Source organism: Acomys minous (genome assembly GCF_964271855.1).
Source record: "Acomys minous genome assembly, chromosome: 19".
Taxonomy (NCBI): Eukaryota; Metazoa; Chordata; class Mammalia; order Rodentia; family Muridae; genus Acomys; species Acomys minous.
In genome coordinates, this window is record NC_140499.1 from 10,707,946 (window position 1) to 10,735,754 (window position 27,809).

Consider the following 27,809-nt stretch of genomic DNA (forward strand, 5'->3'; position numbering starts at 1 on the left):
TGCTTCTCTCTCTCTCTCTCTCTCTCTCTCTCTCTCTCTCTCTCTCTCTCTCTCTCTCTGTGTGTGTGTGTGTGTGTGTGTGTGTGTGTCTGCGTGTATGTGAAAGTCCACCAGAGCACATGCCATTGTTTGTGTACACCTGGGTTAACACAGGGCGTCTTCCTTCATTGCTTTCCATAGTTCTTTGAGGCAGGATCTCTCAGTTGAACCCAGAGCTCCCCAATAAGTCTCGTCTAGCTAGCCAGTTTGCTCCAGGGATCTCCACCTTGCACTGGAATTATATGCAGCTGCCATGCTCAGCTCACCTTTCAGTGGGCTTTGAGGACCTACCCTCTGGTCCAGATGCACACCCAAACCCTAAGCCCTACCGCTGCCTTCTACCGTTGATTGCTCTGCCGATTAGAAAGTAATAGTTTTGAGAGACTTGAAAAAAGGTGATAAGAAAAATGGGCAACCATTCAGAATTGAGCACAGTTTTCAGTTAATTTGACTATTTGTCGTAGCACTAACTGCTGATCTAAGTACCTTCATGCATGCAAACATCGAACTTTAGTTCCTAGTAAGGAGAAAACAGTTTTATGACCTTGATTTCACTCAGTGCTCCATATCACTGAGTAACCTTCAGTTTGCCACATCTTCCCTCAGAAGTTATGTCACACATCTCCTGACTGTGTAACTGAGGAAAGGTGAGCACAGTGGCTCAGCAGAAAGGCACATACTCGGTGTGGGAAAAGCCCTGGCTTTGCTTCCCAAAACTGCAAGGGAAAAACAGTGCAGAGGTCAAGGTCGCCTACAAACTAACAGTTCTGCTGAACTTACAGCATCAGGTGTTTTTCATAAATCTTTCCAGCAATGTTATCCAAAATCAGTTTTGATTTTTAGAAGCCACTCTGGTCGTTTAACATAAATAAAGTCCCATCGTATACTTTCAATAGTCTCTGTATTCTGAAATTGCTCATGCAACGTGAATAGCATTTTCAATCAACAAAGTTATTATTTGCTAATATGAATTAGCCACAATTCTGAAAAAAAAATGCTTATATAAACTCATTGAGATCCAAAACAAAATGGCTCCATCTTCCTCTTACACAGGACTCTGGGCTGTTTGAAATGATGAGTCATTTGAATTTTAAGTAATTGAAATTCAACGAGTAATTTGTGCTTCAATCTGTTCCTGAGTTATGGGCAGTGGAGAATTTTCAGCATCAGCTAAGTCTTGGCCTCTACGGGCTCTGCCCGCGTTTCCCTTGTGTGCTGGCTAGAGACAGAAAACATCACTGGACATTTTCGTGGCTCCTTGTTTACATGTATGTCATGGTTGTATTCTGGCCGCCCCACCCCCAACCCCTCCCCATTCCACACATCAAAAGCCGAGCCGCGGCTGAAACACAGTATATTTGAATCCTGCGGCAGAATTACTGGGAAGTAGGTTCTGAAAATAAACAGACGAAATTCTCACCATTCCTAAAGGGGCTCCAGCTACTAACGGGTCCTGAGGTTTTTGGTGACTAGGTGTGAATATTTCGGTGCAGCCCAACCTGCAGTACGAAGCAGTTATTCCTTCCAAGTTCAAATACCTCCTGCACATATTTTCTAAACAGTTTCTTTCATTAGCTCAAACGTTACCGTGGTGCAGAGCCTGAAAAAAACACTTTTTTGGGAGAAGAAGGTTCCCAAGGTTGGGCTGGGGGAGAATTGGGCATGGAGGTGCTAAAGGAGGTGTCAATTTTTCAATTGGTGATATTCTGGCTTGGGATGGAGACTGCTGAGTGTTGATTTCCCTGCCAGAGTTGAGATGATAAGCCTCCGAGGAACCACTTGCTCTGAGATTCTATTCACCTTCCGAAGAAGAGCTGTGGGTGTTAGACTGTGGAGGAGCCAAGCCATTCTCCTTACAGGTGGGGACCATTCTCCTCCTGGGACAAGCACAGCTGCCATTAACAAGGTTGCTGCTGGCTCCCTGGGAGCATTCACACAGCAGCAGGCAGTCTGGCCCATAGCTGCCTGCCTTACATTCTGGGGGGGGGGGGGGGGGGGGAGGGGAAGGGAGGGAAAGAAAAAAAACAAAATAATTCAAATATTCTCTCAAATACACTATCATTTCTTAGACCTGAACGAGATAATGAGAGTCTAGGAGGAAAAAAAAAATCTGTTTTCGTCTATGGAACCTTTCCCCTCTACTAACATGTTATGTAATGAAAGCAAGAAAGTCCCTCAGCGGAAAAGAGGAGGGGAGGGGAGGGGAGGGGAGGGGGGAGGGGAGGGAGGAGGGCCTTATTCAGAAAATTGGAAAGCGGGAAAGTGAGGACAGCAACTTCTATTTCTAAAGTGCCTTCTCGGAAACTGATTACTCCATAACATTTACAGCAGCCGCACTGTGCAGGACACAGAAATGGATTAGCTGCCTGGGGTCAGAAAGAGTCAACGCTCACTCCGAATGTACAATGTGGGAGGTTTTTCTTTAGGTTAAAAGCATGATTTTGTGTGCTTGTGCTGTTGAAAGTGAAATGGCTTTATATTCAACTCTTGTCTCTTAAAATCTGTCTAAGGGGCCATAGATCCCCAGTGTGTCTGGTGCTGTATATGTGCTAAAAATGACCCAAAGAATCTGTATGTTGAATTGTATTGTGCCCACCAAGAGTTTGGGAGTAAGGGGGGGAGCAAAGTGTTACCAAATCTATTTAAGGAGAGAGGACTCAACAGGGGCAGCCAACTGTGGGCACTTAGCCCGTTGTCCAGGAGAGAGTTGGGGCAGACTGAGCACACTCATTTTCTGCAGGATGGAGGGCAAGGAGAGCATGTTGCCCAAGCTCCGAAACAAAGAAGATTCATACTTCCTATAAGAATCACAACTTACAAAAATTTAAGAGACTCGATTTTGTTACCATAGCGGTCCCCCTGGTCTGCAGGGTAAAAAGCGGGACTTTGGAAGAGAGCAAGGCAATGGCGTATGGGAAGGATTCCAGGGAGGGAGGTGAAAGAGGAAATGATGCAATTACATTATAATCTCAAAAGTATAAAAGAAATAATTTGCAAGTGGGGCTGTTAACACATTACTTCACTTGCTTTCGGCAAATACCTATAAGGTGGGCCAGACAATGAGGGACGCTCTCCCGTGCCTGAGTGAAGTGAGTGGCTTTGATGTGGTCCGTGGCTGCTGTCATACTCTTGCAAAGTGACAGCTGAGTTGCTGAGTGCTCACCAAACCCTCCTTTTTCCTTTGCCTACCCATGTGAAGCCAGAAACATCAAGCATGTCCAGAGAACTTAGTATAAATAAGGAGCCGAAAACTAAGGAATGAAAACACTTGGAAATAGCAACATAAACACAAAGATGTGGTACTAGAGGAAAAGTTGAGCCTGGTGGGACATTTTTTTTAATGTGCCCTTATTGCTCTGATATCTCTTATAATATGCTAAAGATTGGTCCCTCATGCATTTAAAAAAAAAAGTTTTATTCGTTGTCTGTGTGTCTGTGTGTGCATGTGTGCATGTGCGTGTGAATGATATGTGTGCAAATGTGGTTGCTCGTATGCCATAATCAGCCAGTGGAGGTCAGACGGCCACTTTCTGGCCACACATCTACTGGGTGCAGGTTCTGGAGACTTAGGTCCTCAGGCTTGTGCAAATGTACTATTGACTTACAACTTGAGCCATCTCCCTAACCTTTCACAAGTTCTACATGACTCTTTTACTACTGGTTTCCCTCCCCCCCCCCCACTTGTATTATAAATGCAAATCAAAACGCGCTGTAGCTTTCTTGTCTTGCTCTATTAGATTTTAAACATGAAGCAGAAACATAAACTAATGCTTCAGCTAACTATTTTCATGATGGCTCAGCATTAAACAGAAGAGCAAAGTATTCATTCAGGAGGACCCTGGGCCAGCAATGTGTAGATGCCGCTTACAAATGCACTTGGGGCCAGTGCAGTGGCTTAGGCCTTAAAGGTTCCTGTTGCCAAGTCTGATGACCTCAGTTCGAATCCCAGGACTCCTGAAGTTTTCCTTTGACCTTAATATGACGCCCTCCATATCATCACACATGCTCACGTTTGTATACAATAAACAAACTTAATAAAGACAAGATGAATTTTTTTCTTTAAATTTTAGCTCTGTGCAAAATTAAAGAAAAAACAATACATCATTTTAAAGTTAGCCCAACACACTAGCTCCATCCAGAGTCTTACAAGATTATGTCGTTTGATGGTAAGACTACGTATTTTTTTTTTTCAAAAGAGTTATTAGTCAGGATCTCTCTGGAGCAGTGGAGAATCTGATTTTAATTTATAAAAATACCACATTTTCATGTTAATAACTATGTGTACTTAAGACATCTGTTTGAATGTCTGCAAATGTTAATTTACCAAAGGGGAGGGGCAAATGATCCAATAAAAAGTTGTTACATTCTTTTATGAATTAATATTATGGCTGTTTAATAGGCCCTTTACCAGAGTTAAGTTAAAATGAGCCCTTTTATCTTTATGGCGCCTGCGTAGACACAGCTGCTCACAGTTAATATTGCAGACGAACTGTAACTAATTGAAAATAAAAATGCAAATAAAAGACCTTGTAGTACATCTGTCTAGGCTTGGTGCCTCAAGAGCCCCCAACAAGAAGGACTCTCAAAGTTCCTGTGGAGAACAGATACAGTACCACTCCTGAACCATGTCTTGTTGTCACTTCCTCATATGTAGCAAGAGGCTTTGTGACACAGCTCTTAGGCCACAGAAAGCAGGGTGAGCCTATACCTTGACTCCTAATGACCACAAGTTCCTATGGCTTAGTACTTAGTATTATTTTATAGTTTTAATATTTTAAATTACATTTTAATTTGTTTACACTCCACCCTTCCCCCGTGTGTGCATATATGTGTGTGTCTGGTGGATAGGACACACATGATTTAAGGTCAAAGAACAACTTGGCAGAGTCATTTCTCACTTTCTACTATGTAAGACTAGGACCGGAGCCCAGGATGTCAGGATGGACAGCAATTGCCTTTACCCAAGATGCCTTCTTGCTTGCCCTGATAGTATTGTCATGTGCTGCGTATGTGTGAGTACCTGTGTGCCCCCATGGCACCCACGGCAGCACACGTTAAGGTCACAGGACAATTTGTAAGAATCTGTCCCTGCCTTTGCACTTCTTTCTGAAGCATGGTCTCTCTTGTTTGTGCCACCATAGAGGTCAGATTAGGTAGTCCTCATGCTTTGGAGTGATCGTCCTATCTCTGTCTCCCATTTTGCATGCGTGTTGGGATTACAGATACACACTTGGTATCTGTCTTTTCACCTGCATCCAGAAATAGGTCTTACGTTGTCAGACCTTATGTTTTTACCCACTAAGCCATCTTTCAGGCAGAAGGAGTTAGCTTTAAATGATCACAAGTGTCATCAATTAGAAACGTGTGCAGTGATGGACAGTTTCTATTATCCAATATGACCGTCAATAACTATGAGTGAGCACAGAGGAAGGAAAGTGTATCACGTGAGTTGGAATAGGTAGATATTCCATTAAATTAGGCAGTGGCCTGAAGTTCATGTCTCTTGTGTCTTACAGTGCAAACAGATAAGCAAAATCAACTCTTCCAAGGTTTTCATCAAGAGAGATGCAGTATAAAAAGACCATTAAAAGATGGTGCTAAGATGGAACACGAGAAACTCTGCCTAAAATCTCAAATCTGCCATTTACTTGCTATGTAACATAGACAAGTAACTGAGCCTCGTTACCTGTTGTTGAATTCATCTTTCTACTCTATAATACAAGAAAAGTGACAGCAGTAAGGGGACTTGTGCATATAATACAAGAAAGGTGACAACAGTAAGGGGACTTATGCATAGCGCATTATGGGCACCCAATGAACATGGTGGTTTTCCTCAATATGCAGGTGAGCCCCAAAATGCTATAGGCCTGCCTCTTCTAGTGACCATTCTGTGGATGCCATATGCATCATAGATATTTGTTCTGACAGAATAATTTCAGATATTGCAGGGTTCAGCTACTTCTGTCTACTGTGTCTCCAAAGATGTAAGAATTCTCTCAGCAAATCCTTGTTGGTGTATCTATCATGTTCCAGAATCTATTCAAAGCACACCCCCATATGTATGTATATATATATATATATATATATATATATATATATATATATATATATACACATAAATATGTGTCAGTTTACAATTAATACGCACACACACACATATATATACATAAATATGTGTCAGTTTACAATTAATACACACACACACACACACACACACACACACACACACACACACACATCTTTTAATCCAGGTCCTCAGTATCCTACCTTATCAAACAGGAATAGTAACGTACACACCTCTAGGGATTGTGGTGTGAATTAAAGGAAGGCAGAGCTTTTAGAATGCTGCCTTGCATTCCAGGAAAGAGGCTGTTATTGATACTGCTGAGAAGAGAGCTGGGATGGGAAGTGACGCTGGGTGAACAGAAATCTTCTGAAGCCTGCAAGGCTAGCATAGCTTTCTCACCACAACCGAGGCCACAAGACTGTGGATGACGAGTGTAGGAAGGGATCTGCAGAACATGTAACCTTAATCCTGCCCTTCTAAAGATAAGCAAAGTAAATTCTGAAATTAAATAGACTATGTGGGGGTCTTGACCTAGGAAGCACCCATCCAATCACACTCTGGGTGATCAGTCACCACCTGATCCAACCCATTCTCCCGTGTACTTTGCACAGTTGCTCAGTTATCATAACTTTATATATCCTAGGTCATTCTTTCTGTGAGTAGGGGGAAACAAAGTATGAATATTAACCCCCAAAGACCATCTGGGATCTTGGATCTCAAGACTACTACATGGATGAAGATAGAGTCCACTTGTATTATAGTGGGTTTTTTTGGAATTCCCTTCCTGCTCTCTGTGTCCCTTCAAGGAATTCTGTTAACCAAACTATTGGTATGGAGTGCCTATGACATAACAGCTACAATCCTACAACCCATGGATCTGCAAACTGAAGCCAATAGGCAGCATTGCTGGGCAGTTTTTGTTTATAGAGTGCCATTTCCAACACTCAGGTGTCTGTAGCTCCTTGTGTCACCTGGTGTTTTGGTCATGCCTGCTTCACATCTGGCTCCTGTCCTCCCTGGAGGGCAGAGGCATTTTCCTGTGATTGAGTGGCAAGAACTTTCTCCTTCACAGTCACAATGTTGATGGCAGTTGTCCCCAAATAGTCCGGGTGGACATTCTATGGAGAATAGAGAAAAATGAAAATATTAACCCCTTGCATTATTATGAATGCAACATTGCTCTGGATGCCCTCCTAAGTAGAAAATAGAGTTATCTTAGTAAGTCCAGAAGACTCTTTCTTGCCTCCAGGTTTAGTAAAGATAAAAATTTTGTGTATGAATATCTGAGGGAATATGTCAATTCATATTAAACAGATATATTCAAGATTCAGTAAAAGATGGCAAAGGTGATCAAATGAATATGAGAGGACATATTGGGAATTCTCAGAAGTAAGGTCCAATGTCTAATGGACTGGACACCCATTTCTCAAAATGTGATTATTTTGACAGTAGTTTATAATATTCTAGAATGTAAGTAAGCTTTTCTGAAAAATTTTAAGGAATCAGCCTACGTGTACAACCATTACTACTTCGCCTAGGATGTAACGTATTGTTTGTCTCCCCAGAACAGTGTGTGTAGCATGTCTGCCTGTATTTTGTGAATTTAACACAGAAATAAGCAGATAATAGTTTCTATCTTATTGAAACACAAATAATAAGTGGATAAAAGGTGAACAAAAGAGAAAATATGTGAAGCGTGGTAATATCTTAAAATACAGATGGACTACTGAAAAATTCACATGCAGAGATTTTGATTCACCCTATAGGATTGCTACCATTGTCCCTATAACATCTTCATCGTCATTGTCATAACTCTGCACAGAAGTCTGTGTTTCATGGGACCACAGGGAGGCTCTTGGGTGTCCAGCAGCATTTTGATTGGATCCATCTTTTAAGACTTTGTGATACTGTGTTTTAAGCTGATTAGTCCTGATTTTCACTTTCATATTTCATTTACATTCATAGCTGGGCTTACTCTACGATAAATGTCCAATTCCTGTCTTTAAATATTTACATAAACTCCTCTGATCTGTTCCAACACCACAAAGCCAGACATTTATGTCACATTCTTGTGCTATGTATTTCATGAAGTATTTATTCTTACCCAGAGGTGTAATCCTTGCCTACACTGGCTTAAAGCTTTCATTTTGAGATATTAAGCAATTGCATGAGAGAATAATATTTTTGACCAACTGTATGAACAGAAGAATCAGATTATACCAGCTGCTGAATATATTCCATCTAGTGTAATGTATAAATTGAGATCTTAAGTGACAATTTTTGACAGTTTTTTCCACAATAGATCAGAAGGCCTTATGCGTACAGAGAATTCTTACAGACATGTGCTTTAAAATACCCTGGCTATACCTTTTTCACAATGGTTGCCATGGAAACCTGCTGGGCAAACACACTGTCCACTTCCTACATCACAACTGGCTCCATTCTGGCAGTCACAGGTGTGAACACAATTAAAGCCATGAAATCCAGGAGGACATTCTAGAAGACAGAAATGTATTTTTAACTTAAAAAGGAAATAGCAGAAAAAATTAAGACATATTCTAGTTCATGGGTTTATCAAGTCTAAAACCTAGACCAAACGAGAGAACAAGATGTATGAGGGAATCAAACAAAAGATTAATAATAAAAGGAATGGGTCGATGTTATTGTCTAGACTAGCAAAGCCCAGGAGAAGATCCAAAATATTGTCCAAAGGGCATTTTGCTTTGATGTACTATAATTGGCTAAAGATGGCACCACAACCCTCCTGTTGTAGTTTAGAGGTGAAAAGTCCCCATAGGCTCACAGATTTGGGCACTTGGTCTCAACTTGGTGGAACTGTTTGGAAAAACTGTGGAATCTTTAGGAGGCAGAACCACCTGGAGGACCACTGAGGTCAGGCCTTGAGGTTTTATAGCCTGGTTCCACGTTCTGTTCACACTCTGCTTCCTGAGTGTAGATACAGTATGAGGAGCCAGCCTCCTTCTTTTTGATTGACTAATCCCAGATCGCTACCCTGCTTGACAGACAGCATCTCTGGGGGACTCTGAGCCAAGATAAATACTTCCACCTCTCAATTTCTTATTCACACAAAAAGAAAAGAAATTAAGACATCTAAACATAGTTCTGAGATCGCAATCTCTAAACTTCTCATGCTGGCTAAATATAGTGATACTAATATTAAATTAAATTTCTTAAATCAAACACTGTGTGTGAAAAATGATTTATGTGACCTTTGTATTTGAAGTCCTGGTAGTGGACTCCCATGGGCTGAGCATGAAGGAAACATGGAAGGGAAGATGAAAAAGAAGGACAAAGAGAATGGAAAAAGTGAACAATATATTGTATAAACAGATTGACACCTTCTGGGTGCATTGGGCTTTGCAGTCTGTGGGATTTAATCTCTGAAGTATTTCTTTGAGTATCCTCTCAAGTACAAAACAGAATTATCTCAGAAGTCCAGAACTCACTGTCTTACCTCCATGTTTGGAAAAGATCAGTATTTTTTGTGGCCGAATACCTGAGGGAATACTGCTTTTGCCCCCTGAGCTGTGAGTGCCAACCCAATTCATTTCTTTGTAGAATAAAATTATCTTCCTGTAGAGATGCTCAAGTCACAGTATCAGGAGCCACACTTGACTGAGGATAAAAGACTTCCATTTCCTTACTTGAATTTTATCTGCCATGTAGTCACTTCTTGTCTATTTTGTAAAATTCCCTCACATAGTCCTGAGCTATGCCTTCCCACTGTAATGGATGCACCTTCAACTGTGAGCCAAACCAAGCCTTCCCTGGGCTGCTTCTATGGGAGCACGTTAGCCCAGCAATGGAAAGTGACTAAGACACCGGCTTATCCATCTACCACCCTACCCGTATACCAGTGCCGATGCCTTTCTCCTGAAAAAACAGCAACATACCCACACCTCTCTGTTACTGCATCTTGGTGATATTTCTGAAACCTTCCTCCATAGGCCAGCAGTGTAAAAGTAATAGGTTCTGAATATGTACTTCCCCCTCTCCTTCACCCCTTACTTCAATTTTGAAAACAAAGCACAGGAAATAAAGAAAAAAAATCACAAAATGTCTGATTCTGCATTCTCAGCCGTAAAGCATCAGATTAGTTACAAGAATTCAGATAACCCCAATGCTTGTTGATGCTCATTTGTATTCTTAAGGATGAAAAAAGAAATGGCTCGTGGTTAATAGTCAGACAATTTGGAAAGAAAACCTTTGCATTCTAAGTAACTGATACCCACCAAGCTTTTGGGGTTCGCCTCCGTGCTCAGTGCTTACAAGTGCTTTCTTATTTAGCCCTCGTGACACCCTTTATTAGCGCCTATGCAGATGGCAAAGCTGGCAGAGGTAGGCTGTCTGGGACAAATTCTAGAGTCTGTCGTCTCCCATGCTAATCTCTGAGTGATACTGTCCATCAGGACGCTCAGGGGCCAAGTCATTGTCTACGCCTCTTGTTTTCCAACTTTAGCTGAAAACAATGAGTGCAAATAAAGCAACACTATTAGAAAGTGTTTTGAAGGAGACGGTGAAGGCAGATCTTTCAAAGTCAAGTCACGGCTAACACAGACTAGAAGCAGCGAGTTCATCTACTGCTGCCCAGAGGCAGCTGGGAAGAGAGCCACTTTGCTTAGACAGACTCATAGGTGGTTCATAGGTGTCTCCCTGCCAAGTGCATCTCCAAGTGACAATGGAATTGTGAAGACAGTTATTGACAGAAAAGCCTAAAGAATTTTAAAGTCCAAATGCTTCTCTTCATGGCAATTATTAAAATCTAAAATTTTAATTTGCTCTGTGGAACTTGCTTCACTTACATTCAATGTACACTAAAAGCTTGTGTAATTGTCCTCTTTCTGTGATTTAAAGTCATTTTGAAGCTTGGAACACCCTCCCCCCCCACACACACACACATAGTAGACACAGCAGCTTCCATCATTTACCATGTTCACAGCTTTGTCCATAGTACCCGTCAGGACACTCACAGCCTCCAGAAAACCTATTGCAAATGCCACCGTTCCAACAAGTGCAATTGAACATGCAGTTTGGGCCATAATTACCAGGAGAACATGCTGAGGAAGAAAACACCAGAATATTAGGGTGTGTCAAAAAGCAATTAAAAATTAATAATTTAAAAGACAGAAAAAAGCTGTCATTAATGAAGAAATGAGAAAACATATACCATTATATAACCCAAATAAGATGGAGAACTCACAGGCTAGGGTGAGGAGGGCATGCTTACCATGCATATGGAGCTGGGTTCCACCCCAATAACTTGAAAATAAACAAAGCACAAACACAGAACATTATTAATGGGGGCTGGAGTGGTGGCTCAGTGGTTAGCAACACTAGCTGCTCTTTTAGAGGTCTGAGGTTTAGAATCCCAGCACCTACATGGTAGCTGAAATCCATCTGTAACTAGGTTCCAGGGGATCCAATTCCCTTCCCTACCCTCCACTGCGCAGATATGCATGCAGGCAAAACACCCCCCCCACACACACACACACTGAAAGTTTTTTTTAAGGTGAAGAAAATGACCATCCAATTTGCAAATATGAAAATCATAATACAAATAAAATTCCAAGCTGCAATGACATGGGAAGCACTATAAAAACAACTTACCAAAGCTGTCCTAATTTGAGGCAGAAAACCAAATAAGGCAAGTGAGGTAACACAGTTCACACATTTGAATGAGTAAAAAAGAAAGAAGAATACACTATTTACAGAGTCACAGGGAATCTACAAACTTCCACTATTGAGCCAGAGTACTCCAGAGTATTTCAGAAAGAGGAAGGAAAATTTCAAATATTTTTATTGAGTTCATGAAACATCATTTTTAAAACTGGAAAAGGTTGCATAAAAGCAACTCCATTTTTCTCTTGGATATCAATGCCAAAATCATAGAATATATAGCTATATAGAATCCAATAGCCCTTTATGAAATAGTTAATTATGGTCATATGGTATTTATTATTGGAATTCAAGGCCACTCAGTATTGTAAATTCATTAATATTACATCACATACGCTTTCAGACTTAAAGAGAAAAACTCATATTGTTAATTGCGTAGATGAGGAAAAGGCCTTGTACAGTAAATTCACTAAAATATAGAAGGATAGCACAAATTAAATATCCTAATGTGACTGTTGAAAAGTAGAACCTGGAACAAAATATGGACTGAGTTTGTCCTTGACCAACAAGGGGTTAACCTAAGAATGTAATCCTTTCCAGAGTAAACTCCAAGTGCAATGAAACAACAAAAACATGCAACATGTTTTCCCTAGGAGACTGATTATAACATGCATTTGGAAGAACAAATAAATAATAACAAGAAAACCCCTCAAGTGTAAGAAAATAGGGGGTAGCCGTCTCATATTTCATATTTTGCTATGAGGCCAAGGCTAATCTGGAATCCCAGCTCCTGTTCAGTCTCCATAGTGCTGAGATTAAAGGCGTGGTCTGCCAGTTCTGGGACACAACTCCACTTCTGTCCCCAAGACCAGCGTATTCCGCCCATTTGTCAAGTCTTCAGTGTGGGCTTCTTCAGCCTCTACTTAAGATTTCATGGCTCATCTGATTTGACGTCCACAATGGCTTTGGGCTTTAGGGTAGAAAGTGGAATTGAGTTCTCAGGGGACTTTGTTGCCAACAATACTATTTCAATTTCTGAAGAGGCTTCAGAGTTTTTCTGTGATATTCCAGAAACCAGTTAATGATCAATATTTGCACAATCTTATTGGGAATTTGACTGTAATTATAAACAGGTTATTGGAAAACGGCTTCTTCCAAGGCCTCTACCCATCACCCCATTACAGTGAGCCCTGAAGTGTACTCCGTGGGGGTTGGCGGGAGCCATCAGCTTACCGTTCTCACAGGAGTCCCCGGTCCACCCAAGGCCACAGCTACAGCGTCCATCCACAGGATTGCAAAGTCCACCATTCTTACACTTACACTTGAGTTCACAGTCGGTGCCATATCTTGTCTGGGGACAAGCTAGAGAAAAACATTAAATTAATATGTCTTGATTCGACATTGTTTTTTTTTTTCCTTTGAGATAGTTTCTATATGAAGACAGCAGAAGGAACAGAAAAATCTTCGGATTAAGACAATCAATCACCTGGGTGTGCACTGCCCTGGGCTCATTCATTTGCTCCACACTCACTCCATAAACATTTACTGGGCTGGTCCCGTGTGCTGAGGACACTGGCACTTAGAGCTTGCCTGTTGAACAGTCACCAGTAACTCAGGTCAGGATGGTTAATACTGCTTGTCAACTTCAGAGATCCCGAGTCACCCGGAAGACAAGCCTTTAGGCACACCTGGGAGGGATTATTTAGTCTGGGTTAGGCCTGTCCCTGCCTGTGAGGGACTATCCTTACTAGGCTAATTGATTAGAGTGGCACGGATCTCTTAGTGTGGATTCTGGTTTGCACTGAAGGCAAGCGAGCAAGCAAGCTGAGCAGTAAAATTCACAGGCCTCTGCTTCTTGATGACGGATACAATGGGACCAGTTGTCCGAAGCTCCTGCCATCCTGGCTTTTCCCTCCAGGTAGGATGGAACTGTGAGCCAGGGAAAACTTTCTCCTTTAAGTTGCTTTGGTCAGAATATGCTGTCACAGCAATAGAAAAAGTAAATAATAATAGGGAGTACTTTATAGAATCGCTCAGAAATTGATAGTGAGGAAAGAAGACCAGGTATTTCCTTACTATTTTGGTGCTTCACTGTTTAGCAGAGAAGGGCAATAACCAGATGTGCTGCCAACAGCAGTTGAGACACTGATGAATGAGAAGAAGCCAGCATAAGGACCTTCCTACCCATGGCAGGGGAATGCCAAGGGGTGGTAGGAGGCACTATCAATGTGAGATCAGAACCCCTGAAACATGTGGATGATTTTCATATTTAATTGGTTTTGTCATAAAAATATGGCCCCATACTACCATCTAATGTGATTTTTAAGGAAAACTCAATATCCATATATTACATGAAATTCTCCAATCTTTGAAAGTTGGCAACTAATTAAAATTATTTTATAACACCATGGAAGGCATATTCTGCAGCCAATTCAAACACATTTGTGGCTAGATTTGGCCAAAGGCCTACCATTTATAACCTCTAGTTTATAGAGCTTTTACATAATGATATTTCACACATGGATTATCTCATTTAATGCTCCCAAACACCCCTGTGATGTGGGTAACAGTGTTCTTAATTTTCTTATGGAAAAACTGAAGCTTGCAGACTAAGCCTTGTACAGTCTTAGATAACCAATAAGACCAGAAGTCAAGACTCAAATTTCAAACACCTAACCTCTAACCAAGCCTTCTTTTAATTTGAATGCCAGAACTATCTTTTGTTTGTTGTTTGTTTTTTAATTCCAGCTAGCAGAAATAAAATTTAGATGGATTTAAAGGGAGAAAAACAAACACAAAGTAAAAACACTCACCCAGGCACACAAAGAAACACATAAACTCAGAGAGAGAGAGAGAGAGAGAGAGAGAGAGAGAGAGAGAGAGAGAGAGAGAGAGAGAGAGAGAGAGATATTTGTATGAGGTTTGCGCTAAGTATAGACTGAGCATGAGGTTGAACCCAGCAGAGGCATTTCCCTACATAGATCTGATAAAAGAGCAGCCTTTGGTGGTCAAATAAAGGGAGATTTTAAATTTTGTTTGGCAGATAACAGTTATAGTTATAGAATGTATGTGTGTGTGTGTCTGTGTGCATGCACATGCATGTGACTGTGTGGCACACATGCGTGTGCTGGTTCTTGGCTACTTCAATGCATGTGTGTATGGAGAAGAGAGGTCAAGCCCAAGCATTGTCCTACAGGACCCATCCTTCATGCTTTGTAAGATAATATTTCTCTTCGGCCTGAAGGTTGAGATTAAGGTAGACTGACTGGCCAGCAAGGTCCAGGCATCGCCTCCTCTTGATCTACTCAGAACTGAGACTACAAGTGTGGGTCACTTTGCTTAATTATTTTGAATTGATCCAAGGGCTGAAACTATGTTTGTATCATATCTATAATCTATCTATTATCTATCCATCTACCTATAATCTATTACTTATCAATCATCTATCTTTCTATTTCTCTATTTCTATCACCTATCATTCATCTATCTATATATAATCTATCATCTATCTATTCATCTATTTATCATCTATTTTTCTATCTATCATCTACCTATCCATCTATCTGTATGTCAGCCTGCCTGCTTGTCTATCATCTTTTCTATGTTCTTAAAAGTAGGTACAATAACATGTTTTTCTGTTGGTAATTTTCTGTTGATACGGTAAATATCATAATCAAAAGGGACCTTTGGAAGACGAGGTTTATTTTGGTTTACAGTTTCAGAGGGATGAGCCCAGCAGGAAGACTCAGGGGCATGTTGACAAGCCTTATGCCTTGTGACAGGAACAGACAACAGAGAGAAGAAAACTAGAAATAGGGCAAGATTTTAAGTTCTCAAAGCCCACCTCCAGTGACATCTTTCCTTCAGCAAGGCCACTCTTTCAAAACTACTCCCAAAGGACCAAGTATTTAAATACTAGGGTCTATGGGAGGTTTTCAACCAATACTCTAAACCATGATGTTTGAGGTATGTTACTAAAACCTGAGCTTGTTTTTTCATTTTGGCAATAGCACCCAGCACCAACCCAATGTTTCTGACTGATTCCTTACACCTACCTGTAAGTATATGTGTCCTATGACCAATGTGGCCCTATTCCTCTTCCATTTGGATACAACTACCTTGGCCTATGATAACCACTTTTGTGAAACCCATGAGTTTAGATTCTCTTATGAGTCATGTTCTGTATCATTTATTTTCTGTACCTGAGAGAACAGTGAATGTGTCATTGCTGTGTAATGGAGTCTTATAATCTCGGGAGTATTAAGAAAGTTCATGCTAGCTGGGCATGGTGGCACATGCCTCTCAGCTCAGCACTCAGGGAGGCAGAGGCAGGCAGATCTCTGTGAGTTTGAGGCCAGCCTGGCCTACAAAGTGAGTCCAGGACAGCCGAGGCAACAGAGAGAAACAGTGTCACAAAACAAAATTCAAAAAAAAAAAAAAAAGTCTGTCCTGTTGGCACTCCAGTGCTGCTGCTGCTGGAATAAAGATAATTCTATTTTCTTTCTTCCAACTTTCGTTGATTGAATTTTATTCTTATTTTCTCAGTTATAACATTCAAAATTCTAAAATTTGCTATTTAAAATTAAACTTTAAAGAGTTTGCATTTAAGATATGCGAGTTGTCATACTTAATCCAGGTCTTAATACAGATTCCTGCCTCCTGCACTATAAACGTTAGCGAAGGAAGGCCAGCAGACATATACTCTCACTGTGTTCTCTCAGTTTGTAGATCCTTCACATTTGATAAATCCTCCACATTGCTATAATTTATAACATCTCTCCGTGCCGTGCAGCCATACTGCATACAGTTGTCGTGAACTTGGCACCAGTTAAACTGTATTTAATATTACTGTCCTCTTACTTCAGCTTTTTATTACTTGATTTGTTGCTCAGACTTATTTTTTAGTTGTTCCTTAAAAGTTAAAGATATCACTTTCTAGTAGCATTTTACTTTTAAAAATAGCTGTTGATTTGCCACCACGCTATATTTGAAAAAAACAGCTTAGCTGTGAATAAAATACTTGGATCACATTTTCTCCCCCACGATATGAACAGACATTGATTAAGCATATGCCAGCATTGAGCACCGCTATGTGACGTTCACGGTGGCTTCTTATTCTTAGCAGAGTTCCCAGGACACAGGGTTTTAATCAACCTTGCGTTTCTGAGGAATGTATTTGAACGTCGTTCTCTCGCAGTTTTCCAGCCCTCCCTCCATCATTTCCACACTGCTAGTCCGTCCTCCTCACTCTCACTGCTCACCCCACGCCTTTCTTCCCAATGCCTTCATGTGCAAGATGCTGTGGGATCTACATTTCATTTTCATTGTTTTCTGAGCTCCTCGGCTTAGTGTCCATTCTGTGTGTTGTTGTCTAATGTATTTTCTGAGCCCTTGCCGCTCTGCGTTGCCATGGCATTTTATAGAAAACCCTCTTCCGTGGGGCTCCGTTAATGCTGGGAGAAATGCTGGGCTAACAGTTCCTTTCCTGTGTTCTAAAGTGCAAATCTTCCTGCTCTCGTTTCCTCGTGTTTTGCTTTTCAGGTTTATCTTCTTTTTTTCCTTCTTAGAGAATTAACATTAAAAACCAAGAAGAGCTCCAAATACTTTGTTTTCTTTTTTCTTTTTTAAATGGGCCATGTGTTTCATTGACTAGCTTTATGTACCAGATGTTTTCATAAGAGGTAGTGTGGCTTCAGGGATCAAAAACTCATACCAACAACTTGGAAGGTTTCTTCGTCTAGAATGAAGCTCATATGTACAAGTTGTGGGGGATGCGTACATGTACATATGTGAATATGTATGCATCTGTGTGTGTAAGTATGTGTACATACATGTATTTGTGTTCATGAATATGTGTGTTTATATGTGTATTTGTGTTCACATATACATATGTGTGCGTGACTATTTAGCAATCATATATAGATTCCAGTCTGTCCCAGTCTGTCTGTATAAGGCTGCATATATGATATTGCTTATTTCATGTCCTTTCTGTTATATGTGTTGTCCATGGGAATTTAATGATGCTCTCACCGCCTGCCTGTTACTCCTGTCCTTACCAGTACAGCAAGAGGGAATGTCACCTCTGATGGCACGGCTAAGAGCCATAGCCAGCACTCTTGCTGCGGCTCTCGCCTCACCGATTCAAGGATTCTTCTGTGTTTATAATTTTAATTATGATAATAATCAATGTCAAGACTTCAGAGAAGCAAGTCCTTGGTTTTCAACACCGACTGTGTTTGCATTGTTATCTCCTGTTTTTCTCACAGCAGGCTTCTGCGGGTTGAGGAGGATGCTGTGTTTCTTTCATCTTGTAGTTTGACATCTCTAATATGTTTTTGAAGTTTTCCAAGTGTATCCAGTGTTACCTAAACTGCTCCTCCTAGTCAAGAGTATGCGTAAATCACATTCACTTTTATATCCAATTTCTGGTGCCTCCTAAGAGGCCATCGTCTCCACAGTGCAACAGGCAAATGCACTGCAGTTTGATTAAAGCTTTACTTAAGAGGAAGTACAACAAATGATGCTGCAGCCCTTGTCCCAGTTGTGTGGCCATAATTCAGCAAATATATTGCTTTGGATAGTTAAAGTGAGTTTAAGGATGCTCCCACAGCCAGCCTGTCACAGCCTTTGTTACCTTGCTGACACCTTGTACCCATGAGGCCCGGTGGACAGTCCTGACACTGGGTCACACTTTGCTGAGCCGCAGGAACACTGCTGGACACAATCTGGCCCATCAAGATCTCCAGGACAAGCCGCATAACAGAGCGGAGTAAAGGCATGCAAAGGTTGTTTTGCTTATTGAACATATGCCAATCAAGACTCTCAGACATTTGCCAACGCACGGCTCTTTTTCCTAACCCTGTATCTTGCTGGCTTCCCTACAGTTTGATTTTCAACCTAAAAGGTCACTTGGAAATAAACAAACAACAAAGTAGGAAGCCCCAAGCTGTTACCTTCCTAGAGGAGTTCTGACCAGAACAAGGAATATATAATTCTGACCTGATTTCAGAACTAGCATCTGGTAGAGTTCACTTACAAATTACAAGCAACACATTCCAGTCTTATTTTGCCATACCACATTGTGTGTGTGTGTGTGTGTGTGTGTGTGTACATGTGTGTATTTGTGTGTGTGTGTGTGTACATGTGTGTATTTGTGTGTGTGTGTGTGTGTACAGTGTGTGTAGTTGTACTTTCAGGATATACATGTTTTTTTAAATATTGAATATTTTTTCCTCTTAAAATCATTTCTGGAATTTTATTTGTACTCTTAACATATAGTGCTCCCATTTTCTGATGTTTGTCTATGTCTTTGTATTTACTGATCTCTTTTGCTTTGTTCCAAAAATGAAATGAGATGATTGCTTAAAGACAGACAACACACAAAGACAAAAGAAACATCTGTGAGAACCGACTAGGAGGGCTACGTGGTAACTCTGTGAAAATAACCATGAGAAGCCCTCGGCCTTGGCAGAGCCAGGCTACACACTTGGCTCTAACCTACCAATCTGTCAAGGCAGAGAAAATTGCTCCTACAAGATCACAGCTTCCTTTAGACAGAGTGTTCCCAGTGTTCAGAGACCATAGCTTTTGAACATGGTCTTTCATGGGGACATTTCTCCAACTGACTCCCTTTGAAGAACAAACATACAGGAGGTAGCCAGAACCTTCCTCAGGAAGTGTTTATGGGATGGCATTCACTCAGAGATCACTTGACAGCCTGGGACACAAGCACTGTCCGGTAGGCGTCTGTCATCAGCTCTCTGGATAGGACACTTTGTCCCATTGAGTTTTTATGATGAGTACAGTGGGGTGCTCTCACAGGACAATTAACAGAGGACATTATCCTATGTAAGTCAGAGGCAGCAGCCACATGCCTGGGAAACACAAGCCTGGAGAGTATCTTGAGCACACATCAGTTTAATGGCCTGAATAAACACAAACTTCACTATTCCTACTCTAGCAAGACATTAAATGAAGGGTGTGCATGTGTGTGTATGTGTGTGTGTGTGTGTGTGTATGGATATGTGAGTATATTTGTGTGATATATGAATGTGTATGTATGTATGTATGTATGTATGTATATGTGTATTTGTATGTTTACACATGTATGTGTATATGTTTGTATATATGAGTATCTGTATGTGTGCATATCTGTCTTGTGAAAGTGTTTGTATGTGGTATGTGCATGCATGTGTGTATAAGTGTATGCATATATACATATGTATTTGTGTGTATGTATACACGTGTATTCTTGTATACATGTGTGTATATATATGTATCTTTATGTATGAATATATATCTGTTTATGTGTATATGTTTTTATGTGTATATTTTTGTGTGCATGCAGATGTGTATGTATGTGTGTACATGTGCATATATGTATCTGTGTATGTGCGTATGTGTATGCAAGTACACATGCCTGTGCACAAATGAATGAGAGAGTTTCTGTAGCTCATTTACTTTTACTTTAGAACTGTGCTAATGGTGCCCTCTCTTTTAGCCATGAAGTTAATGATCACTGGAGATAGTATGACCTAAATGAAGGGTCCCAAACTACATAATCCAATCTCCAGTCCCTTGCCTAAAAACGAGATATTGTTAGCCCAGCTTCTATTCTGTTCTATTCATTGCCTCCTCTGTCTTCTGAAAAGGTCACCAGTGGGCCTGAGTTCAGATACTAGGCTTTTATGTGACTACATAATCGTCACTACCCAGCCCGGAGGTATCAGAGGGTATGAATTCATCTACTTATTTGGTGAAAGTAGAAACTCCCCAGGTATTTAGAAATGTCAGGTCGGATGTCACATCAGATGCACTTCCTAGCCCTAAACTCTTAGTATCCAAACACACATATTTTAAAGGGATCTTCAGCTTTCTGTCTCTTACACTTGATGTTAATATTTTTTATAATGTGAACTTATGTTACTTGGGCTTATGGAAGTATTTCCCTTTCAATGAATAGACCATACAATTGCTGAGTAGAGATAAAATTCTGCAACATCAGGTAAGGTTGATGTTATGAACTCAAAAATCCATATGTTGACCTTGCCTAAGGTATTTTCCAACCCTAACTTGGAACAAGAGTTTACGACAGAAAGACTTCTTTTGCTAGTTTTGCTGACTTCCACCCTCAGCCCCATATCTGACGTTACTAGTCCTCAGCCTAGAATTTATGCCAGATTATATTTACTGCTACTATAATAAACACTCAAGTAAACCATTGCACTATCATTCACTCTTATAGCTGCAGCCCTTAAAACCCAGTTTGAATATTTTGCCACACACATTAGACACAGGAATAGTTAGCCTGTCTTCTCCATACGTAAGTGCAGGCCGAGACAGTATGATTGCCATAAGTTCAAGGCCAGCCTGAATTATATACAGTGTGGAACCTTGCTTTTAAAGGTCGAAGTCTGAATAGCAAGTCCGAGCATCTGTCCTAATCCCCTTCTGAGTGAAGACTCTCAAAGGGCGTCCATGTGGGCTAGTGTCCAATTATAAGTGAGTATATACCATGTGCATCTTTCTGGATCTGGGTTAACTCACTCAGGATGATTATGTCTGGTTCCATCTGTTTGCCTGCAAATTTTAAGATTTCCTTAATACCTGGAAGTTCTTCCTCCACTCATAGGTTAATTAAGTCCTGTGTTCTCCTTCTTGTGATAGGACCCTGTGCTACTACGAGGAAATGAGGCACTTTACCACTGCATGTAAATCAAGTATCCCTAGCACTCTAGCTCCATGGGTTCAAACACACTCACCCTCAAACCCTTTCCCACAGCCCAAGGTTTATACATCACTGATTCACAAAAATAAAGACTGGCTTGCTCTCTAGTGCTGCGTCATTCCTCCACCATGACCATCTGAGACTCCATTTATTTTGGGGAAGAATCAGCACTGGAGGCCCAGGGCTTAGCTGCTGGCAAGGCAGTCAAGGTAGCAGTGGCAGAACTGCCTCGACCATCACTGAAGCCTGCTTCAGGACCACCAGCTTGGTGCTCACTGCTGATGAAGCACCTGCCAGGCCTGAGTCTCATCTGTCCTGCCCGCTGGCTGGTTCCTGGCTTCCACCTGCTTCCTCCACTGTGGGCTTGTCACAGTCGCTTGACAAAGGGCTGTGACACTTTTGGTATCATCATGGGTTTGTGGAACTCCCAAGTTTCTACTGCCTTCTTATACCAGCAATCTCATTCTAAAAGAGCTAAACTGTAACACCAGGTGGAAACTCATTTTCTACCTCCCCCAGTGAGACCCGGAGCTTCGTCTAGTGCACAGGCCTCACCCTGAGCACTCTAAACCACCCTTGAGCAAGAAATAAGACCTTTGATCTTGAGGTTCATCTGTTCTTGTCCAGAAGCAAGCAGCTCTTCTGGCCAGGCCACCAGCCAGACAGTAAATGACACACAAGGATACTCTCTCCCCCCAAAATATGTAAGAGTAACTTACTTTGGCTGCAGTCTGCCCCAGTGAAGCCAGGAGGGCAGGCACAGGTGCCAAGAATGATTCCACACTGACCTCCATTCAGGCACTTACATGTTTCTTGGCAATTTGGACCATACGTGTCTTCTGGGCACCCTGTTACAGGAGAACAACTTTTCATGTGTTACTGTAACTCGAAGCATTCCGTTTTTCAAACTCATGACCGTACTTATCTTAACACCATATTTCCATTAGTCATCGTTGGTGATTTTAGTTGTCTTCAAGTTTCTGATTCAAACATATGATAAGATGGTGACAGATAGGTAGATACATAGGAAGACAGACAAACAGATCATTGATAGATAATTGCTAATACATAATATATAAATGTTATAAATTATAAACGTTACATAAATTATTTATATAAATTATATTTATAGTACATCAATAATTTAAATCAATATATAATAAGGTATTTATTTTATATAATATATTATATATTGCCACAAGTATATAATGCACTGTGTATATGAATATGTACACATATATATACGTACTTGTGTATGTGTGTGTGTGTGTGTGTGTGTGTGTGTGTGTGTGTGTGTGCCGACAGTTGTAATGTGAGATGCTGTCCCTTCACAAATCATCATGCTTAACTTTGTGCTTCTCTGACATCACCTTCTGAAGCATTCTTACAACCTACGCAAATTAAAATTCATCCTTTCCATACTGATTACATATATTTTGTCATGATCAAAATTATCTTGGTGTGTTTGATAAATGGAGGAATTCAAACGGCACCAAGCATAGAGGATGGCTTTCATTTTTTATTTTCTATTTTCAACTCAATGCATGTATGTCCTGTGTTGTGGTTTGAAGAAATGTTTCCCATATGCTCACATGTATTAGCACTTGCTTCTCAGTTGCTTGTGCTGTCTGGGAGGGAGAGCCTTGCTGGAGGACATTTATCACTGGGGTGGGCTTTGAAATCCTATAGTGCTCTCTCCCTCCCTCCCCCTCTCTCTCCCTCCCTCTCTCTCTTTCTCCTTCTCTCTCTCTCTCCCCCTGCCCCCCACCCCCTGCCCCCCACCCCCTGGTCTGGTTCTTGTGTGTGGATAAAATGTGATCTCTGGGCTTACTGATAGGCTGGCCTCATGGTCCTGTTGGAGTCATGGTGGGCTGCCCCCTTTGGGAACTGTAAGCTGAAATATATCCTTTCTCCTCCTAAGTTGTAATTTACAGCCTTTGCATGTGTCCTGTCTTCAAACCCATAGTTGTTCCTAGGAGACTTAGATTTTCCCACAGACTTAGAAAGTAGTTGAGTCTTCTTCCTTTTGCCTTCTATCATTACACACAAAAACAAAAACAAAACAGAACAAAAACCAAATTGTGTGTGGTGGAGATTAAAGTGAACTCTGAAGGTTGCCACTCTGCCTTTGCTACAGTGTTATACTTCTCTCCCCCCCCCTCTCTCTCTCTCTCTCTCTCACACACACACACACACACACACACACACACACACACACACACACACGTGCTGCATCCTCTCTGCTATTTCCTCCTTCCAAAGCATAGGCACGCTCACAGCATTCTTCCTGTGCCCAGTGCTTCTGAGGTGCTCCTCCCTTCTAAAATGTATTAAGGACCACTAAACGTTAAATTACTACTTGAAGAAGATGAATCTTTCTTCTCTTTTAACATTCACTAAACATTTTAATATAAACATCTCCCCGCACATCTAGCTGGGTGTATCTCATAGCATGTAATTTTTATGGTTTAATAAAACTAATGATGTACAAACAAAGTATGATTCTGAAAAATAATGTTTGGTGGCTTGCATCCAGTAAAATAAGAAAACAGGATGTACAGTCAGAACCAGTGTGGTCAAGTGTGCCCTTCAGGCATGCTGCTCCTGAAAGGAACGGTAGTAGCAGGTAAGTGTTCTAGAAGTCTCTGGAGTCATAATTGGGAAGTGAATTATGTCATGAATATTGGTGAAAGTAAGGAAAAGAGCTTCAGTTTGTAAAGAAAGACATTTTTGGATAAGAATATGTAACTGTGGCTGTCATTCTGGGTATAAAGAAACACCATAACCACTGAGCAGGAAGACGACCTCATATGAGGGTCTTACAGATTTCAAAAACTATAAATGCAGGGCACAGATTTTAAGACACTCCTCCTGAGAGAAGAAGCTATAGGACACAGCCACATTCACGCCAGACATAAACCACTACAGGCATTTTATCAGTGGGTCTGCACTCAGTAAACTCAATACTAATTCTTTCTTCATATTATATAGAAAAAAACTCACATTATTTTAGACTTTATCTTGATTCTTAAGTTAGTACATTATATCTTATGAGACTAAACTGCTAATGAATATGTCATCTATAAAAAGACAATATGTGCACAAATCTTTGGCGTCCCAACTCATTCAATTTATCTCCTGAGTATGGTGTGTGGTTTATAGAAGCTGCAGTCATATTTTTCCCCAAGAGTTAGCTATTTTGTGGGGAATTCCATCTTCTCATTCAATTCTGTGGCACATGCAAGTTAGATTGCTTGATTCCTTAGCAAATCTCAGAGGTTTCCTAAACTTAGCAAGGAAAGACACACCCTGGATCAGACATAATGGTTTTTCCTAGGTTGTCACAATACAGTCAAGTCTTCCCTTCCTCACCCCCCGGTTTCATAAGGTTCTATGTTGATCATGGTTGGCCTTTGCTACATCTTTTATAATTGTCTTTTCTGATGACGAGATCATAGTGCAAAGCACAAGCTTCTTCAGTTTTCAATCTTATGGCATTACGGACAAGAGGCCTATCAGAGATTTTTAAATGGGGTGTGAGACATCATGGGAGCCTTATCGCTAGCTGTCCTAGGAGGCATTTGACATTGGTTTTTCAGGTAAGAGTCCATGGCTCCTGTGTGCCTTTCTGTTCCTGAGAAACCAAGGCACTCTCTCAGGCAGTAGAGCATTCAGGCTGCCCGTGTTTCTCTGTTCTCCCTAGAAGTTGTCAAAGCGTATAGAACCTTTGCTGGACAATTAGTCTTAAGCATTAATCTGTGTTCCCTGTATAGCTTGCATACAACATTGTATTCTGGTGAGTACCATTGTATTGATCCTGGCAACCACGAACGTATTGTGATACGTTAAGGGTATACAACGTCTGATTGCTTGCAGTAAACTTGTCACAGCATCAGTCTTGCTGTGATTTCCTCAAAAAACACAAAACAAAAACAAAACAAAAAATCCCTAAAACTAAAAGACTCTCCCCCCCCCCCAAAAAATCCTTTCTGAAAATATTATCTCCACAGCTAAGAGTGTTAGGTTATATTCCATTACAAAATGACCATTTCCCCCCTATTCTCAAACAATCGCCTCTCCTTTCTCTTTCACTCTAATTAAAAAACAAAAAACAAAAAAACACTTGATTTGGAATTTACCATTGTGCTTTGTTTAAATATGGAAGGCACTGTGGCAGGCCCCTCTGCTACTGCTCGCTGTGACCATGTGAATGGCATTTCACGTAGACAAACAAGACTGCCCCTGTGTCTCCAGGCACATTAGTTCCCAAGCAAATGAATAGCATTAATCTGTTTTTCCCCAGTCCGTTGGCCTAGTATTTGAAAAGGTTACACACATATGGGCAAGGCATTGTGACACAATTTGGCTTTATTCTGGAAAAGCAGAAAGCAAAATCTTCTCACAATGAATGTTTATGGCCATGGGCAAAGTCATCAACGACAAGTTTCCGTGAATGCCTCCACATCCTCCTGACCTGGCAATGCTGCCCGGACCACATTTCCCAAAGCATGGAAGACCTTTCACAAAACCGACTGGTTCCCGAGAACTCAAGTCAGGGTGATTCTAAACGGCAGGCCCTGCAAGGCAGGGAAGTGTAAGGTTTCCCAGGTCTACAATGGTGTGTGACCTCTCATTGGTCGTGAAATCCATAGGACCGTGAGCTCCCTCACATCCTCTGGCACTTTCTGCTCTTTTCCTATGTGAGACCCACAAGCTCAGGCAAGGCTTCCTCACCTCTGCGTTAGGAAAAAGCAGTGAGATGTTCTGTGTGACTTTGTCCGCTTCCTCTGACCTCTGCTGAAAGTAAAGTTTGATTCTCCACTCTGAGCTGGAGAACATGAAAGCCCAGTTGTTCTTGGCCGCTGAAGTTTTGCTTTGGAGCCAGCTACACCTTTTATGGTTATTTTCTCGAATCTTTCTTCATAGTCTTGTAATTACAGTGGATGCTGCCAAGGAACCCTCACAGCCATATCCAAGCACGTGTTGCTTGGAGTTAAGCCAACGTGACAGCCAGGGAGCTGCTCCTGGCTAAGCCAGCCTCATTTTTACAAGGTGAGGCTACCTCCCTTAAGCCAAGGTAGCTCGCCTTCAGAAATTAAAATACAACCAAGTTATTGGTAATCTGATATAAATTTCTTGAGCTAAAACATCTTTGAGACCAGGAAGGACATTCTTCTGAGATGTGTGTGCCTTTCTAGGACAACATGCTTGAGAACAACCACAGCCACAAACTAAGAGAAACTGATTGCGTTTCTAATTCAGTTATCCATGTTCAACTGGAACCCCTGTAGTATTCATAGATCTTAAAAGTGTCGATTGAAACACTTTCCATACATGTTTAATTGTGGTTTTAGTTTCCAATGTTTAAAATGTATTAATGATATTCAGAATATAGTGTCTATAGCTGTTAGAAAATTAGCGTGATCAGAAATCCATGTTTTTAGGGGAAATAACTGGATTGACTGGAGGAAGAAATAGCCAATGACTGTCTTGGGGAAACAAATGAAACTGAAGCTAAATAATTTTATTATTACACCTATAAAATGTACATTATAAGTAATTACAAGCTTAAAAATTAAACAGTTGACTGAACATTTCACATGCTCCTTGGGACTTTTTTAGTGTGCTCTTTCTTCTATAAACTATTTTCAATGTTAAATGTTCCAGCAAATCAATATAAAGTTCTGGGTCTCGGGACAGTGTCACCTTATTACCAGACTGGGAGTAACTGGCATTTTGTCATTTAAGCAAATCATTGTTTTCATTACAGAATAACAATGTGCTCAATTTGTTTGTTTCAAAGCAGGCATGGGGTCAGCTTACATTGGAATCACTTTAAGTATGTTGTCACGTGTTCTCTGCTGATGTACGATGATAAGTATGTTGTCACATGTTCTCTGCTGATGTACGATGATAAGTATGTTGTCACATGTTCTGTGCTGATGTACAATGATAAGTATGTTGTCACGTGTTCTCTGCTGATGATGTACGATGATAAGTATGTTGTCACGTGTTCTCTGCTGATGATGTACGATGATAAGTATGTTGTCACGTGTTCTCTGCTGCTGATGTACAATGATAAGTATGTTGTCACGTGTTCTCTGCTGATGATGTACGATGATAACTATGTTGTCACGTGTTCTCTGCTGATGTACAATGATAAGTATGTTGTCACATGTTCTTTGCTGATGATGTACAATGATAAGTATGTTGTCACGTGTTCTCTGCTGATGTACAATGATAAGTATGTTGTCACGTGTTCTCTGCTGATGTACAATGATAAGTATGTTGTCATGTGTTCTCTGCTGATTTACAATGATAAGCACATATCTCTTTTTC

General features: G+C 40.9%; 1 protein-coding gene across 1 annotated transcript in view; it reads right to left on the minus strand.

The window, feature by feature from the left end:
• Window positions 1-6,247: 6,247 nt before the first annotated feature.
• The window catches only part of LOC311589894 (EGF-like and EMI domain-containing protein 1), a 689,354-nt gene continuing 667,792 nt past the window's right edge, over window positions 6,248-27,809 (minus strand). The window contains exons 14-18 of the mRNA XM_084768621.1: window positions 22,190-22,318; window positions 12,977-13,105; window positions 11,056-11,184; window positions 8,474-8,602; window positions 6,248-7,224 (exon numbers count right to left, since the gene is read on the minus strand). Of these exons, the coding sequence (XP_084624747.1) occupies window positions 7,028-7,224; window positions 8,474-8,602; window positions 11,056-11,184; window positions 12,977-13,105; window positions 22,190-22,318 (713 nt within the window). The 3' untranslated portion in view covers window positions 6,248-7,027. The remainder of the gene's footprint in view (window positions 7,225-8,473; window positions 8,603-11,055; window positions 11,185-12,976; window positions 13,106-22,189; window positions 22,319-27,809) is intronic.